Genomic DNA, 16652 nt, shown 5'->3' with positions numbered 1-16652 from the left:
AAACAGAAACGACAGTCCATCATTACTTTGTCAGTCAATACGGAACATTTCATGAACTTTGAAAGTTTCTTCAAGTGCAGTCGCAGAAACCATCAAGGGCTATGATGAATCTGGCTCTCATGAGGACCGCCACAGGAATGGAAGACCCAGAGTTACCTCTGCTGCAGAGGATAAGTTCATTAGAGTTACCAGTCTCAGAAATTGCAGCCCAAATAAATGCTTCACAGAGTTCAAGTAACAGACACATCTCAACATCAACTGTTCAGAGGAGACTGTGTGAATCAGGCCTTCATGGTCAAATTGCTGCAAAGAAACCACTACTAAAGGACACCAATAAGAAGAAGAGACTTGCTTGGGCCAAGAAACACGAGCAATGGACATTGGTCTGGAGTCCAAATTTGAGATTTTTGGTTCCAACCGCCGTGTCTTTGTGAGACGCGGTGTGGGTGACCGGATGATCTCCGTATGTGTATTTCCCACCGTAAAGCATGGAGGAGGAGGTGTTATGGTGTGGGGGTGCTTTGCTGGTGACACTGTCCTCAGATCCTCAAAAAGTTATACAGCTGCACCATCGGTTGCATCACTGCCTGGTATGGCAACTGCTCGGCCTCCGACCGCAAGGCACTACAGAGGGTAGTGCGTACGGCCCAGTACATCACTGGGGCCAAGCTTCTTGCCATCCAGGACCTCTATACCAGGCAGTGTCAGAGGAAGGCCCTCAATATTGTCAAAGACTCCAGCCACCCTAGTCATAGACTGTTCTCTCTGCTACCACACGGCAAGCTGTACCGGAGCGCCAAGTCTAGGTCCAAAAGGCTTCTCAACAGCTTCTACCCCTAAGCCATAAGACTCCTGAACAGCTAATCATGGCTACCCGGACTATTTGCACTGCCCCCCCCACCCCCACCCCATCTTTTTACGCTGCTGCTACTCTGTTAATTATTTATGCATAGTCACTTTAACTCTACCCACATGTACATATTACCTCAACTAGCCGGTGTCCCCGCACATTGACTCTGCACCGGTACCCCCCTGTATATATAGCCTCCCTACTGTTATTTTATTTTAATTCTGCTCTTTTTTTCCCTCAACACTTTTTTGTTGTTGTCGTTTTATTTTACTTTTTTATAAAAAAATAAATGTATTGTTGGTTAAGGGCTGTAAGTAAGCATTTCACGGTAATGTCTACACCTGTTGTATTCGGTGCATGTGGCAAATACAATTTGATTTGATTTGATTTGTCAGTGATTCATTTAGAATTCAAGGCACACTTAACCAGCACGGCTACCATAGCATTCTGCAGCGATACACCATCCCATCTGGTTTGGGCTTTGTGGGACTATCATTTGTTTTTCAACAGGACAATGTAAGGGCTATTTTACCAAGAAGGAGAGTGATGAGTGCTGCATCAGATGACTTGGCCTCCACAATCCCCCGACCTCAAATTGATATTTTGATTTGTTTAACACTTTTTTGGTTACTATATGATTCCATGTGTGTTATTTCATAGTTTTGATGTCTTCACTATTATTCTACAATGTAGAAAATAGTAAAAATAAAGAAAATCCCTTGAATGAGTAGGTGTTCTAAAACCTTTGACCGGTAGTGTACATTACTTTCCCCTCAAGTACACATTGTGTGTGTGCGCATGCATGACAGTGTGTAGTGTGTGTGGGGGTTGTATGTGTGTGTGGTAAGGATGGCAGGAGATATCTCAATCCCAAATCAATGCTGTGGTAAAGAGGTTGAATAATGGAGGCTGCTATACTTTTGAATGAGTAGGTGTTCTAAAACTTTTGACCGGTAAGTGTATGTGATGAGGGGGCATTGGAAAACCATTACAAGAAAGAGCACCACAGCAAAGCAGACCCCAGCACACAGAAAGGATCAGTACAGAGAAGCAGACCCCAGCACACAGAAAGGATCAGCACAGAGAAGCAGACCCCAGCACACAGAAAGGATCAGCACAGAGAAGCAGACCCCAGCACACAGAAAGGATCAGAACAGAGAAGCAGACCCCAGCACACAGAAAGGATCAGCACAGAGAAGCAGACCCCAGCACACAGAAAGGATCAGCACAGAGAAGCAGACCCCAGCACACAGAAAGGATCAGCACAGAGAAGCAGCTTTTAACAACACCGGGTGGCACGACGGCAAAACATCAGACCTCCTGTCTGTTCTTCTCAGCAGCCTGCGAGGCGGGAGAGGTAGAGGAGGCAGCAGCATCAGAAGACTTCTGCAGGGAGAGAGATAGACGGAAGGAGAGAGAAAGAGAGAGGACGAGAGAGAAATGGAGGGGGTAGAGAGAGAGGTGGTTAGAGGCAGGACAGGGAGAGAAAGGAATACAAAGAAAGGAGGGAGGCAGAGGACACGAGAAGGGAAGAGAGGGAGCAGGGAGGGAGAGATGAAAAGAGGAGGATTAGAAAGTAGCCAGTAGTGTAAGCTGGGGCGTTTTTACTCTCCAGCCTAGTAGAGACGGAGGAAGAGACAGTCATCACATTCACCAGAAGGTCATACACACTCCCACAAGATCCAAGAGCAGAGGACAAACTCATATGTTGAAGGATTTGAGCAATCACACACACGCCAAAGGCCAGAACAATCCTGTGTGTGTGTGTGTGTGTGTGTGTTTGTTTGACAAGACAAAGGCCTTTTCTGCATGGGCCAAGTCAAGTGGCTGTAGTCGATCACCTGAGTGACAGCCCTACTCAACCCGGCCTCCCTAAGAGACAAAAGAGACATAGCGAGAGAGAAAGGGAGAGCGAGAGAGACAAATAAAGCCCATTTGAATTGAATTGAGAGAGAGAGAGAGAGAGAGACACAAAGAGCCATAGAGAGAGACAGAAAGGGAGAGACAGAGAAAGAGAGAGAGAGAGACAGAGAGAAACAGAGAAAGACAGAGCACCTCAAACCCTCTCTACTATTTACTGCCCACTAGGCTTCTCCTAGCTTTTCTTGGCCAACCTCAATAGGTCACGGACTAACTGAAGGTGCACATCAACACAGGGGAGCAAAACTAAGTTATCCAATCTCCCTAGCCAGCCCAGGCCTGCATACAGTGCTGTTTAGGCTGTTAGCAAAACACCACTAGCGTTCGTTAGCAATCGGCGTCTGGGGGTAGGCAGAGTTTGGGTTCAGAGAACACAAGAGAGAGCTTGCATTATTTTCCAAATCTGTGTTTATATCCCCCCTCCCTCTCTTTCCTCCTCTCCCCATATCTAAACTACCTGAGGGGGAGAACACACACGGAGAAAGTCTATCTATCTGAAGTGAGTTTTTAGCTCTTTTCCTCTTCGTTATTCATCAAACCAGACTCTCCCTCACCTCTGGATAAAACGTTTTTTTTTTTTGTAACTTCATTCGGGGTATTTTCTCCATCGTTTTCTTCTTCTCTTACTTTGACACTGAGAAGGGAGAGGCAGGAACAGCAATAACAGGCACATTCATGGTGGAGAGAGAGAGAGAGAGAGAGAGAGAGAGAGAGAGAGAGAGAGAGAGAGAGAGAGAGAGAGAGAGAGAGAGAGAGAGAGAGAGAGAGAGAGAGAGAGAGAGAGAGAGAGAGAGAGAGAGAGAGAGAGAGAGAGAGAGAGAGAGAGAGAGAAGAGCAGAGCAGAGCTGGTGAAGGAGATAAAAAGGTGTTAAGGCATCAGAGGCCGGGCAGGGGTGTAGTGTTAGGGCATCAGAGGCCGGGCAGGGGTGTAGTGTTAGGGCATCAGAGGCCGGGCAGGGGTGTAGTGTTAGGGCATCAGAGGCCGGGCAGGGGTGTAGTGTTAGGGCATCAGAGGCAGGGCAGGGGTGTAGTGTTAGGGCATCAGAGGCCGGGCAGGGGTGTAGTGTTAGGGCATCAGAGGCCGGGCAGGGGTGTAGTGTTAGGGCATCAGAGGCCGGGCAGGGGTGTAGTGTTAGGGCATCAGAGGCCGGGCAGGGGTGTAGTGTTAGGGCATCAGAGGCAGGGGTGTAGTGTTAGGGCATCAGAGGCAGGGGTGTAGTGTTAGGGCATCAGAGGCAGGGCAGGGGTGTAGTGTTAGGGCATCAGAGGCAGGGCAGGGGTGTAGTGTTAGGGCATCAGAGGCAGGGCAGGGGTGTAGTGTTAGGGCATCAGAGGCAGGGCAGGGGTGTAGTGTTAGGGCATCAGAGGCAGGGCAGGGGTGTAGTGTTAGGGCATCAGAGGCCGGGCAGGGGTGTAGTGTTAGGGCATCAGAGGCAGGGCAGGGGTGTAGTGTTAGGGCATCAGAGGCAGGGCAGGGGTGTAGTGTTAGGGCATCAGAGGCAGGGGTGTAGTGTTAGGGCATCAGAGGCAGGGGTGTAGTGTTAGGGCATCAGAGGCAGGGCAGGGGTGTAGTGTTAGGGCATCAGAGGCAGGGCAGGGGTGTAGTGTTAGGGCATCAGAGGCAGGGCAGGGGTGTAGTGTTAGGGCATCAGAGGCAGGGCAGGGGTGTAGTGTTAGGGCATCAGAGGCAGGGCAGGGGTGTAGTGTTAGGGCTCAAACACACCAATAGAGAGTGCCGGATTCATCTCTACAGACACCCTGTTTGATGCGATTTCATCTAGCTAGGACAGCATCTCTCTAATTGTCTAGATTACATTTTCACTATATTCGTTAGGGCCCTCAAGCTCAACTCTGGACATCGAAGCCAGTTCACCTGCATTTTTTTTATTGTTTCCCTCGAATCAGGGAATGATTTAGACTTGGGACACCAAGTGGGTGCAATTAATGATCAGGTAGAACAAAAAACTTGTACCACTCTTTCACTTTCAACCACCTTGTCACAATCTCCCTCTGGGCATTTGGAAGCACTGATTGGCCCAGTAGTGTCAGGTGGTCTTAGACAGCGAGATTGTGAGGTCTTGTTGACTTCGGTGATGCACACACACACACAGAGAGAGACAAAGACACGGACAGACACACCGACCGTACTATGGTATTCATGGCAGAACAATGGGCTCATGCATGGACTGTTACATCAGATGTGTTCATACCCACAATGCATCATTGTTATCCAAGTGATGGATGTTGGACTTGACACAAGGGCTCTATTCTGTCTTTCACTCAAGCACACACACTATGTAAATTCACAAATTAATTTAAAACATTAACATGCACTTACAGTACACACCCTATACACAGGCGTTTCTACGCAACCACACATCTTTTCAGAGCTCTCTTAACACACACTATATGCCCCCAACCTCCATCTGCGCGAAACGACTTAAAGTGATAATGAGTTGTTTTTAATAATTAATTTACATATAAAAGGCAGCGTCTGTGTGGCTGGCAGAGACAGATGCTAGATCAGAGTACTCCTGCTGGCAGAGCCTGAGAGAGAGAGAGAGAGAGAGAGACAGAGAGATACAAAGACAGAGGGAGAGAGAAAGAGAGAGAGTGACAAGAGATACAGAGAGAGAGAGAGAGAGAGCTAGACAGAGAGTGACGAGAGATACAGAGAGAGAGAGAGACAGTGAGAGAGAGCGAGACAGCGAGAGAGAGAGCGAGACAGCGAGAGAGAGCGAGATAGCGAGAGAGAGCGAGACAGCGAGAGAGAGCGAGACAGCGAGAGAGAGCGAGACAGCGAGAGAGAGAGAGAGCGAGACAGAGAGAGCGAGAGAGCGAGACAGAGAGAGCGAGAGAGCTAGACAGAGCGAGCGAGACAGAGAGAGCGAGAGAGTGAGACAGAGAGAGCGAGACAGAGAGACAGAGAGAGCGAGACAGAGAGAGCGAGATAGCGAGACAGAGAGAGCGAGACAGAGAGAGCGAGATAGCGAGAGAGCTAGACAGAGAGAGCGAGAGAGCGACAGAGCTAGACAGAGAGAGCAAGAGAGCGAGACAGAGAGAGAGAGCGAGACAGAGAGAGAGCGACAGAGCTAGACAGAGAGAGCAAGAGAGAGAGAGAGCGAGACAGAGAGAGAGAGAGAGAGACAGAGAGCGAGACAGAGAGAGAGAGCGAAACAGAGAGAGAGAGCGAGACAGAGAGAGAGAGCGAGACAGAGAGAGAGCGCGAGACAGAGAGAGAGAGCGAGACACAGAGAGAGAGCGAGACAGAGAGAGAGAGCGAGACAGAGAGAGAGACAGAGCGAGACAGAGAGAGACAGAGAGAGCAAGACAGAAAGAGCGAGAGCGAGACAGAGAGCGAGAGAGCCAAGACAGAGAGACAGAGAGAGCGAGACAGAGAGCGAGAGAGCTAAACAGAGAGAGTGAGAGAGCTAGACAGAGAGAGCGAGACAGAGAGAGCGAGACAGAGAGAGCGAGACAGAGAGAGCGAGACAGAGAGAGAGAGCGAGACAGCGAGAGAGAGCGAGACAGAGAGCGAGACAGAGAGAGAGAGCGAGACAGAGAGAGAGAGCGAGACAGAGAGAGACAGAGCGAGACAGAGAGAGACAGAGAGAGCAAGACAGAAAGAGCGAGAGCGAGACAGAGAGCGAGAGAGCCAAGACAGAGAGACAGAGAGAGCGAGACAGAGAGCGAGAGAGCTAAACAGAGAGAGTGAGAGAGCTAGACAGAGAGAGCGAGACAGAGAGAGCGAGACAGAGAGAGCGAGACAGCGAGAGAGAGCGAGACAGCGAGAGAGAGCGAGACAGCGAGAGAGAGCGAGACAGCGAGACAGAGAGAGCGAGAGAGCGAGACAGAGAGAGCGAGACAGAGAGAGCGAGAGAGCTAGACAGAGAGAGCGAGACAGAGAGAGCGAGAGTGAGACAGAGAGAGCGAGACAGAGAGAGAGACAGAGCGAGACAAAGCGAGACAGAGAGAGCAAGACAGAAAGAGCGAGAGCGAGACAGAGAGCGAGAGAGCCAAGACAGAGAGAGCGAGACAGCGAGAGAGAGCGAGACAGCGAGACAGAGAGAGCGAGAGAGCGAGACAGAGAGAGCGAGACAGAGAGAGCAAGAGAGCGAGACAGAGAGAGACAGAGAGAGAGAGCGACAGAGCTAGACAGAGAGAGCAAGAGAGCGAGACAGAGCGAGAGAGCGAGACAGAGAGAGAGAGCGAGACAGAGAGAGAGAGCGAGACAGAGAGAGAGAGCGAGACAGAGCGAGACAGAGAGAGACAGAGCGAGACAGAGAGAGACAGAGAGAGAGACAGAGCGAGACAAAGCGAGACAGAGAGAGCAAGACAGAAAGAGCGAGAGCGAGACAGAGAGCGAGAGAGCCAAGACAGAGAGACAGAGAGAGCGAGACAGAGAGCGAGAGAGCTAAACAGAGAGAGTGAGAGAGCTAAACAGAGAGAGTGAGAGAGCTAGACAGAGAGAGCGAGACAGAGAGAGCAAGACAGAGAGAGCGAGACAGAGAGAGCGAGACAGAGAGAGCGAGACAGAGAGAGCGAGACAGAGAGAGCGAGACAGAGAGAGATGAGAGAGAGCGAGAGACAGAGAGAGCGAGACCGAGAGACAGCGAGAGCAAAAGAGCTAGACAGAGAGAGCGAGACAGAGAGAGCGAGACAGAGAGAGCGAGACAGAGTGAGACAGAGAGCAAGACAGAGAGAGAGCGCGAGACAGAGAGAGAGCGCGAGACAGAGAGAGCGCGAGACAGAGAGAGAGCGCGAGACAGAGAGAGAGCGCGAGACAGAAAGAGAGAGCGCGAGACAGAAAGAGAGAGAGCGAGACAGAGAGCTCGAGACAGAGATGAGAGTTAGACAGAGAGAGCGAGCGAGACAGAGCGATGCAGAGAGCGAGATACAGAGAGAGATGTGAGTGTGCATGAGTGTGCACTTGTGTGAGTGTATGAGTCTGCATAAAAGTGTGCATACATCGTGTGTCAGCTAGGCTATCAGGCTTATGCTAGGTAGTAGGTGTGAGTGGACATAGGGAGAGGGTTAGGCCTCAGGTGGAAAATGGGCTTTAGACATTAAGTGATCTGAGATATGTGTGCATACGCGCGCACACACACACACACACAGAGAGAGACAGAGATGGGCCTGCATTCAATCCCCCACACATACTTCTCTTCTGATACCAGCATATCAGTGTTAATTTTGTCAACTAAAATAGTGACAAAAATATTTGTCAAACACCTATTTTTCAGTGGCAATTGACGAGACGATCTGACTAAATAGACACAGAAAAACTATAACTAACGAGACGAGACTAAATTACCTCCGTGACTAAAATCTGACTAGTAAGTGGACAGGACAAGAGTTTTTGGAGAGATTGAGATCTTTTCAGTGTTATTTGCAATCTGGCGGCAACAAATCATAGATGCAAATAAGGCACACGCCATGTCTGCTACACTCAGGTAGGCTAATACAGATTGATGATGCTAGCTAGTAGTTTGCTGCAACCTATCAGACCACTAGTTATAACACTTTGATTACAACTTTGATTACAATACAGCTACAGTATGTCAACGGGCAAAACTCCAGACTGTGACCATTTAGTGGCATTTTGCAACCCTTTCAATTGGCTGTGCGAGTTAAATTTGTAATTGGTCGCATGCGAGCTAAACATTCATTAGATGGTCACCTCACTCAGAAGTTTCAAAACGTCCTATTTTTTCATCAAACAGTAAAGTGCATTATCCTATTGATTCCTGTAATTAAATTGTCTGCCCAGCTCCTGGGCCTGTTCCGCTGGGGCCTGCTGCTGTTATGAGCGAAAAAAATATAAAAAATAATAATTGGATAACATTTAAAAATCCCAAATCCTTTGGAAGCAACTACTGTTGTTCTCAGCTTTCTGTGGGTAGGGTAAGTGTACCTATTAAGCCCACCAAAATCTAAGTTTAGACATTTCTAACATATACTGGCCTTATTTTTGAAAGAGAAGTAGAGATAAAATGAAAGATTAATCTCTCATGTGAAGTCGTATGACTTTACTTACATTTGTTAATAGGACCACCATATTGGTATCACTTTACTTAACACCTAGCGTCATAACACATTATGACAGTCATAACACGTTATGACAGTCAAAACAGTTGACATAACTTGTCATAACCGGTCATAATATGGTCATAACACTGTCATGACATATCTTTAGACCTGTTGTGACATATTGCGATACTTTATGGCTGGTTATGACACCTACATAAGAGTGTCAAAACCCACAAAACCTACCACACAAGGTAACACATTCCATTACACCATAGCCTACTTGTTAATAGTATTTATATCAATTTTTCTGAAATTGACCATATTAAATTATAATTGCGCACACATTGCTCTCAGACATGCACCTACCCCAATGATCTGTTGCTGATGACTGATTTCAGGAGCAGGACACCCTCTTTTTGACTGATGACTGACTGATATAAGGGCATGTACGTGATAGGCATATCTAGCTTACATTATTCTGATGGTTATAATGCTTCTTGACAGTGTAATAAAGTGTATTTTCTTAATCCAAGTAAAGTGACACAGGATGGTCATAATGCTTCTTGACAGTGTCATAAAGTCTATTTTCTTCAAGTTATTTAAAATGATGAAAAAACATGACTAAAGAAATGCAATACAACAACAAAGGATTTAAGAAAAACTTTTAAACGAAAGGAAACTTGTTGTCAGGGGAAAAAAACACATTTTAATAAATGTGGGTTTTGACACTCTTACGCAGGTGTCATAACCAGCCATAAAATAATGCAATGTATTTCACAACAGGTGTAAATATATGGGTCATGACAGTATTATGACCATATTGTGACAGGTTATGACAAGTTATGTCAGCTGTTATGACATATGACATGGTTATGACTGTGTTATAACGCTAGGTGTCACGTAAAGTGTTACCAAAATATTTGATAAAATGTGAAAGGTCCGTACAGAATGAACCCTTTAAGCCCATGGATGCGTGTTCCAAATAAGTCCACCTTTTAAATAATTAATATTAATTCATTTCCAAATGTTCAAAACGTACAAACTGACATTTCTTATGTAAAATGTATTTATATAAGAATTAGCCTATGATATTAATGCACATAAAGATGTAGGCAAATTAATCTCTACTGAAAAATACAAAAAATCGGACAATTCTGTAGCCCTATTTTATCAGTATAATATAACAACAATATCCTATTGTCAACTCACAATTCAAGACAATCACTGGATTAGGTTGCACATCAAAATATCTTGAATCATGCATTCCTGCTTGGACCTGTTAGATTAAACAACACATTTTTTGAATAGCCTACAATCTCAATAGTCTATTACACAGTCTAAAGCACTGCGAATTACTTTCTAGGGTGAATGATTACAAATGTTTTCTATTGCGTGATGCCACGGAAAAAAATTGGTGCGACAAAATCACGGGCTGGTGCCACTGAAAAAGTTGGTGGCACTGGGGGAAAATGTTAGTCTGGAGCCCCGTCAATGGGTCTGATGTTTTATCTGCTGCTGAGTAATGTGTTCTTCTGCCAATTTGGCTGTTAGGAAGAGAATCATGCGATAGGATGTTATGCAGAATAATATGTTGATAAGACAAGGCTACATCTGCATTGCTTGCTGTTTGGGGTGTTAGGCTGGGTTTCTGTATAGCACTTTGTGACATCTGCTGATGTAAAAAGGGCTTTATAAATAAATGTGATTGATTGATTGAAGGCTATGTTTGTGTACATGGAAGTCAGTGATTTATGTTTACTATAGGTTAATGAGGCAATACAAATGAGATTTGACTAAAATGGCCCACTGTTTGACAATAACTAGACTAAATCATTATTCAAATGACAAAAATGTGACTAAGACTTCATTATATTGTAGTCAAAATGACTAAGACCAAATCTAAAAAAAGGGTGCCAAAATTAACACTGCAGTATATGAAGCCAGCCACACAAACATGCCTCTCACAAATAACTCCCATACGCAGTGCATTCACATACAAACCCCACACAAATAATGTTACCCACACACACAATGTGCATAGACACACACCCATTATTCGTGCCAATTGCTGTGTAACAGATCAGGGTTGTGGAAAGTGTGTGTGTGTACACTTACTGAAGCTGTTTTGAGGCCGTTCTGGTCGTAGTATTTCTTCCTTTCGTACTTATCCCGGATGAAGAACTCCACTGCTCTGAGGTCAGGGGTTAAGGAATGACACTGTGGTACACACATACAATCACACAGCTATGTCTTACTATACAGTGCCTTCAGAAAGTATTCACACCCCTCAACATTTTCCACATTTCGTGGTGTTATAGCCTGAATTTAAAATGGATTAAAATTTAGATTTTGTGCCACTGGCCTACACACACTACCCCATAAGGGTGAAGTGGAATTATTTTAGACATTTTTACAAATTAATTAAAAATGAAAAGCTGAAATGTCTTGAGTCAATAAGTATTCAACCACTTGGTTATGGAAAGCCTAAATAAGTTCAGGAGTACAAATGTGCTTAACTCGTCACATAATAAACTGCTAAGACTTACTCTGTGTACATTAATAGGGTTTAACGTGATTTTTGAATGACTACCTCATCTCTGTACCCCACACATACAAAGACCAGGGAGGCTTTCCAATGCCTCGCAAAGAAGGACATCTATTGGTAGATGGGTACAAAACAAAGAGGAAGACAAAGATTATCCCTTTGAGCATGGTGAAGTTATTAATTAGACTATAGATGGTGTATCAATACACCCAGTCACTACAAAGATACAGGCCTCCTTCCTAACTCAGTTGCTGGAGAGGAAGAAAACCACTCAGGGATTTCACCATGAGGCCAATGGTGACTTTAAAACAGTTACAGAGTTTGGCTGTGACAGGAGAAAACTGAGGATGGATCAACAACATTGTAGTTACTCCACAATACTAACCTAAATGACAGACTGAAAGGAAGATTTCCAGGATTAAATGAAACGGAATACAGCTAAGCACAGTCTGGTTCAGTCTGATTTCCAACAGACACTGGAAGACAAATTCATCTTTCAGCAGGACAATAACCTAAAACACAAGGTCAAATATACACTGGTGTTGCTTACCAAGACGACATTGAATGTTTCTGAATGGCCTAGTTACAGAGGCAGGGGAGGAAAGAAAGGGGAAGACTGAAATTCACAATGCAGAAAAACAAGTAAAGGAAGGGAGGTCGCCGTTGAAGCAGGCCCAAATGCCCTCAAGAAAAAGTGGTGTGTGTGTGAATATATTCGGGTGCTGCTCCTGTAGGAACATCTTTATTCATGCTGGAATTTACATGGAGACGAGTCAGATGCCAGAGCTGAAGGGGGGAGGGGGAAAAGAAAGAAAGCAAGAAAGACAGAAAGGAGAATGCAATGTCAATAATATTTGCCAATTTGTTTTGTTTTGGCTTTCATACCATGCCATGTGTCTTTTCAGTCATATTGAGACTGGCCTACTACTATTTCTTTCATTTATTATTATTCACATTCATATTGTTGTTGCTGTTATTGGTAATACTATTTCCACTACTACTATTATTATTATTACTGATGCTTTATTGCTGTTGGTCCCACCATTGTTGCTATATGTGTACTTTGACAATGTAAGTAATTTAACTTGCCATGTCAATAAAGTCTACTGAATTGAATTTGAATTGCGAGAGAGTGAGCGAGCAACTATCTGACAACAGAGAAGTAACAGAAAAGGAGAAGGGCAAGTTGGGAGTGAAGAAAAGACAGACAAAGGAACCATGAAAAAGGAAAGGCACTTTATCAACACAAAAGGTGAGGGGGAGAAGGACAACATGAAAGCAAAGAAACACACTGCCTTATTTCAAATACTCCAACTACCCACACAACGGATACGTAGCCTACACATTCGATCTACCTTCCAAATAGTCTAGCTAGCTCGACCCCTATGCCTTTGAGCTACTGTCAGAACTAGCAGGAGCTAAAGGCAAAACTGATGACCAACCTGCAAAAAAGCTAGATACCAGATTATATATTAGCGACATGAACCAGTTGAGTTTGAACAGGAACAGCTGTTATTAAGAACACACAGCTGTCCTGTCCTGTCAGAACAGAAGGCCGCCCAGCTACCATGCCGCCTTACACTCTTCAATACAACCACGCACTCAAAGGTGCTGTGTCCAAATGTGTGTCTCATCACGACTGGGTCCAAAGTGACATGGGAATAGGACCTGTGATGTGTAAGGTGGTGGTCGAATGCAGATGCACACAGAGGGGTTCATTATTACTAAACACACATACACAGAGAGAGAAAGAGAGAGACGAGAGGATACTGGTCGGTCTGTGGACGTCTGAAGTTGTCTGGGAGGTGGGCTTCATACAGATGTTTGGCCTTGTTGTTCCCCATGTCTACCATACTCTACACACAGACACACACAGGGAGAGAGAGATAAAAGCCTTCAATATATCATTAGACATCTCTAGCTTAATAATGCATCACATATTCAAACGGAGGGCAAGGTCTTCAAAACAAATGTAATGAAGAGAAACTGAAAACAGTCAGCACAACTGCTTTGAAATGTTATATTTACATTCTAGTCAGTTTGTACCTGGTAATGACATACACACACACACAGAGAGAAAGAAGAAACTGCCACAGGCAGATGAGAATGATGGATTTGATAGGAGGAGTGAACGAGCTAAAGATGGAATAATTACCCATTAAAACAGCAATTAAAACCTCTTAAGGATCTGACCCTTTTTTCCAATTTTCGCCTAAAATGACATACCCAAATCTAACTGCCTATAGCTCAGGACCTGAAGCAAGGACATGCATATTCTTGATACCATTTGAATGGAAACACTTTGACGTTTATGGAAATGTGAAATTAATGTAGGAGAATATAACACATTAGATCTGGTAAAAGATAATACAAACAAAAAACAATGTGTTTATTTATTTATTTCATCTTTGAAATGCAAGAGAAAGGCCACAATATAATATTGCAGTTTAGGCGCAATTTAGATTTTGGCCACTAGATGGCAACAGTGTGTGTGCAAAGTTTCAGATTGATCCAGTGAAGTGTTGCAATACTGGACTATTTTGTATCAAGTCTGCCCAAATAGGCCGAGTTGGTCAATTGATACATTTTCAAGTACATAACTATAGAGAACATACAAAAATGATATGGTAATACAAAATGTAACTTTAGACACTCCCAGGAATGTCATACATGATGGATCATTAGCTTATACACTAACTTTCACACATCTAGATGTCCGGGCGGGGTGGGTGTGGAGCCAGAGACAGCAGGGGTTCAAACTGTAGAACCCAGTTCCTACATTTGAATATAAAAATAATATAATAAATAATATAATAATAATGGATTTGATCAAACAAAACTATGCTACATTTTATCTCTGGGACCGTTAGGATGACAAATCAGAGCAAGATTACTGAATGTAAGTACATTATTTACCTTCAGAGGTGAATGTATCAAACCAGTTGCCGTGATAAGTTTTTTGTTGTTGTGCACTCTCCTCAAACAATAGCATGGTATTTTTTCACTGTAATAACTACTGTAAATTGGACAGTGCAGTTAGATTAACAATAATTTAAGCTTTCTGCCCATATAAGACATGTCTATGTCCTGGAAAGTTTGCTGTTATTACAACAGTCATGCTAATCACATTAGCACACGTTAGCTCAACCGTCCCGTATGCGGGACACCGTTCCCGTAGAGGTTAACATTCAGAGAGAGACGCATGCTCCATCTACCCTGACAGATAGCTCTTCAAGAAACCACAGATAGGCCTACACTTTGGGTTCGTGTGCCTCAAACACACCATTTTATTCTTCATCTGTCTAATTCACAAACACCCTCAGGCCCAACCAAAACACAACACCCCAAAAACCACCCACAGACCTCACTGTCCATCACACACCCCTATAAAACACACACCCCCATGCTACCTGGATCTGTTCTTGGGTCCATTGGTCCAGGTTGACAGATTTGACTCTGGAGATGTGGACGCCCAGGTTCCTGTGGATGCCAGCACAGCGGATACACATGAAGACCCCCAGGTTCCACGATGCCCACCGCGGACCTACACAGACGCAGACACACAGTTATTATTCTGCTACTGTACCAACTCCAGGGGTGTAATGTTTTTTGTTCCACCCCAGCATTAAAACACTGATTCATTCAATTAGGCTAAGCGTAGTCCAGACTAAAGAGCATTGATTAGCTGATTAGTCAGAACCCCCTGCCAAAGATCAACCCCTGACTGACTACAGACCTAATCAGCCAACCTAACAAACACATCCCCCCCCCCACACACACCCCTGGAGCCTCGATGAGTGACAGTGCAGCTTTTGAAACTAGGGGAGACGAGCAGCCAAGCTTGAAATGAAGGCCACTGCCGTCAACCTGAGGACAGGGCCTGACGGGTGTGTGTGTGTATGTGGTACAGGGAGCTGGTGGCCGTAGTTCTCCAGAAGACACTAACAGGTCGTCTCAGCAACTTCCTAGTCCTGGCCTTGTCTGTGTCACCATTGTTCAAAGCTGTGTCAAATTAAATCCACCCAATCAATGACAGTGCTTGAGGAACAAGTTGCAGTAGATAAAGTTGCACTCAAACACTGATACAGGGTTAGGCTAGATATTTGTGTCACCCCCCTGATCTGATCTAGGATCAGATAGGCCTGCTAATCCTAACCAATAGAGCCTAATGGTTAGTATTAGCAGGCCTATCTGATCTTAGATCTGTGGTTAGGGGGACAACTTCTACCGCTAGCACTGGAGAACAGTGCTCTGCTGCTCCCTGGTGGTGGCTGGATGCAGTGCAGTCCAGGTTAGGTTGCAAGGTGAGGTTGTGGCACTAGCCCACAGAGAAAGCCAGTGTTGTTCAGATTAGTTAAGGACTGCAGTTGCTCACACAGCACACACATGTTCTACAAGCAAGAATGGAACATGCGTACACACTAGGGGTGTGCATCCTCCCTTTCAATGGCGATTCGATACGCATCTAGATAGACAGGCTCCGATACGATACATTTTAGGTCGAAACGAGTCGGTCGAGTCGGTTTCATTAGAGGAACGAAACAATGCATTTCGGTTCGATATGATGCGGTTCGATGTATTAACATTTGTTGCATAAAGACATTAATTTTGTCCGCTGCTGATGGAGCTCAGGAAACGGGCCTCGGAGCTGGATCTGTCGGAGCTGACTTCTCTGAGCTGTGTGTGTGTCATTGATGTATATGTCTATGGTGAATGCAGGTACCTGGTCCTGTATCCACAAAGCTTCTCAGAGTAGGAGAGCTGATCTAGGATCTGTCCATATTAATCTTATTCATTATGATCTAAAAGGCTAAACTCATCCTAGATCAGCACTGCTACACTGAGAGGCTTTGTGGATACTGGCACTGAGCTGAAACATAGCCCAGACTGGGCATCTACCACCCCATTATCAGATTACATTCAAATTACTAGGCTACTTCTAGTCCCCTGAAGAAAATGAAGTAACACAAAATATTGGGTTGAGAGATCATCAAATTAGGCTTCCCCTCCATCAATTCCCTGACTTTCACACACTGAGTTATTGGGCTTCTGGCACCACCTGTTGGTGATAAGAGGAACAGTAGGCAGGCCTCATGAGGACATCGAGAAGATGGGAGAGGTTTCTAACTATTCGGAGCACTTTTTCCCAAATGTTGAGAGTTGTTGCTAATCTCTCTTGCAGAAACACTGGATTCATTGAATAGTGGCTCACAAAGGTGGGTCACAATAACCTGCAGGATATCAGACTACGCGTTGTCGTGTGAGGCTAGGCTAACGTCAAGAGCCGTACAATATATGGCCTTTGTC

At 45.0% G+C, this 16652-nt stretch overlaps 1 protein-coding gene across 8 annotated transcripts in view; it reads right to left on the bottom strand.

Moving 5' to 3' along the window:
- Positions 1-16652, bottom strand: part of smap1 (small ArfGAP 1) — a 50124-nt gene that overhangs the window by 30230 nt on the left and 3242 nt on the right. For 4 of the 8 annotated variants that reach the window (XM_045211592.1, XM_045211593.1, XM_041866114.2 and 1 more), the window contains exons 2-5: positions 14756-14889; positions 13116-13201; positions 10916-10991; positions 2168-2236 (exon numbers count right to left, since the gene is read on the bottom strand). In XM_045211592.1, the coding sequence (XP_045067527.1) occupies positions 2168-2236; positions 10916-10991; positions 13116-13201; positions 14756-14889 (365 nt within the window). The remainder of the gene's footprint in view (positions 1-2167; positions 2237-10915; positions 10992-13115; positions 13202-14755; positions 14890-16652) is intronic. The other 4 variants (XM_045211596.1, XM_045211595.1, XM_045211594.1 and 1 more) reach the window with 1 other exon arrangement.

Source organism: Coregonus clupeaformis, chromosome 37, assembly GCF_020615455.1.
Source record: "Coregonus clupeaformis isolate EN_2021a chromosome 37, ASM2061545v1, whole genome shotgun sequence".
Classification (NCBI taxonomy): domain Eukaryota; kingdom Metazoa; phylum Chordata; class Actinopteri; order Salmoniformes; family Salmonidae; genus Coregonus; species Coregonus clupeaformis.
The sequence above is the reverse complement of the archived record's forward strand: the minus strand, read 5'-3'. Positions and strand labels throughout refer to the sequence as shown.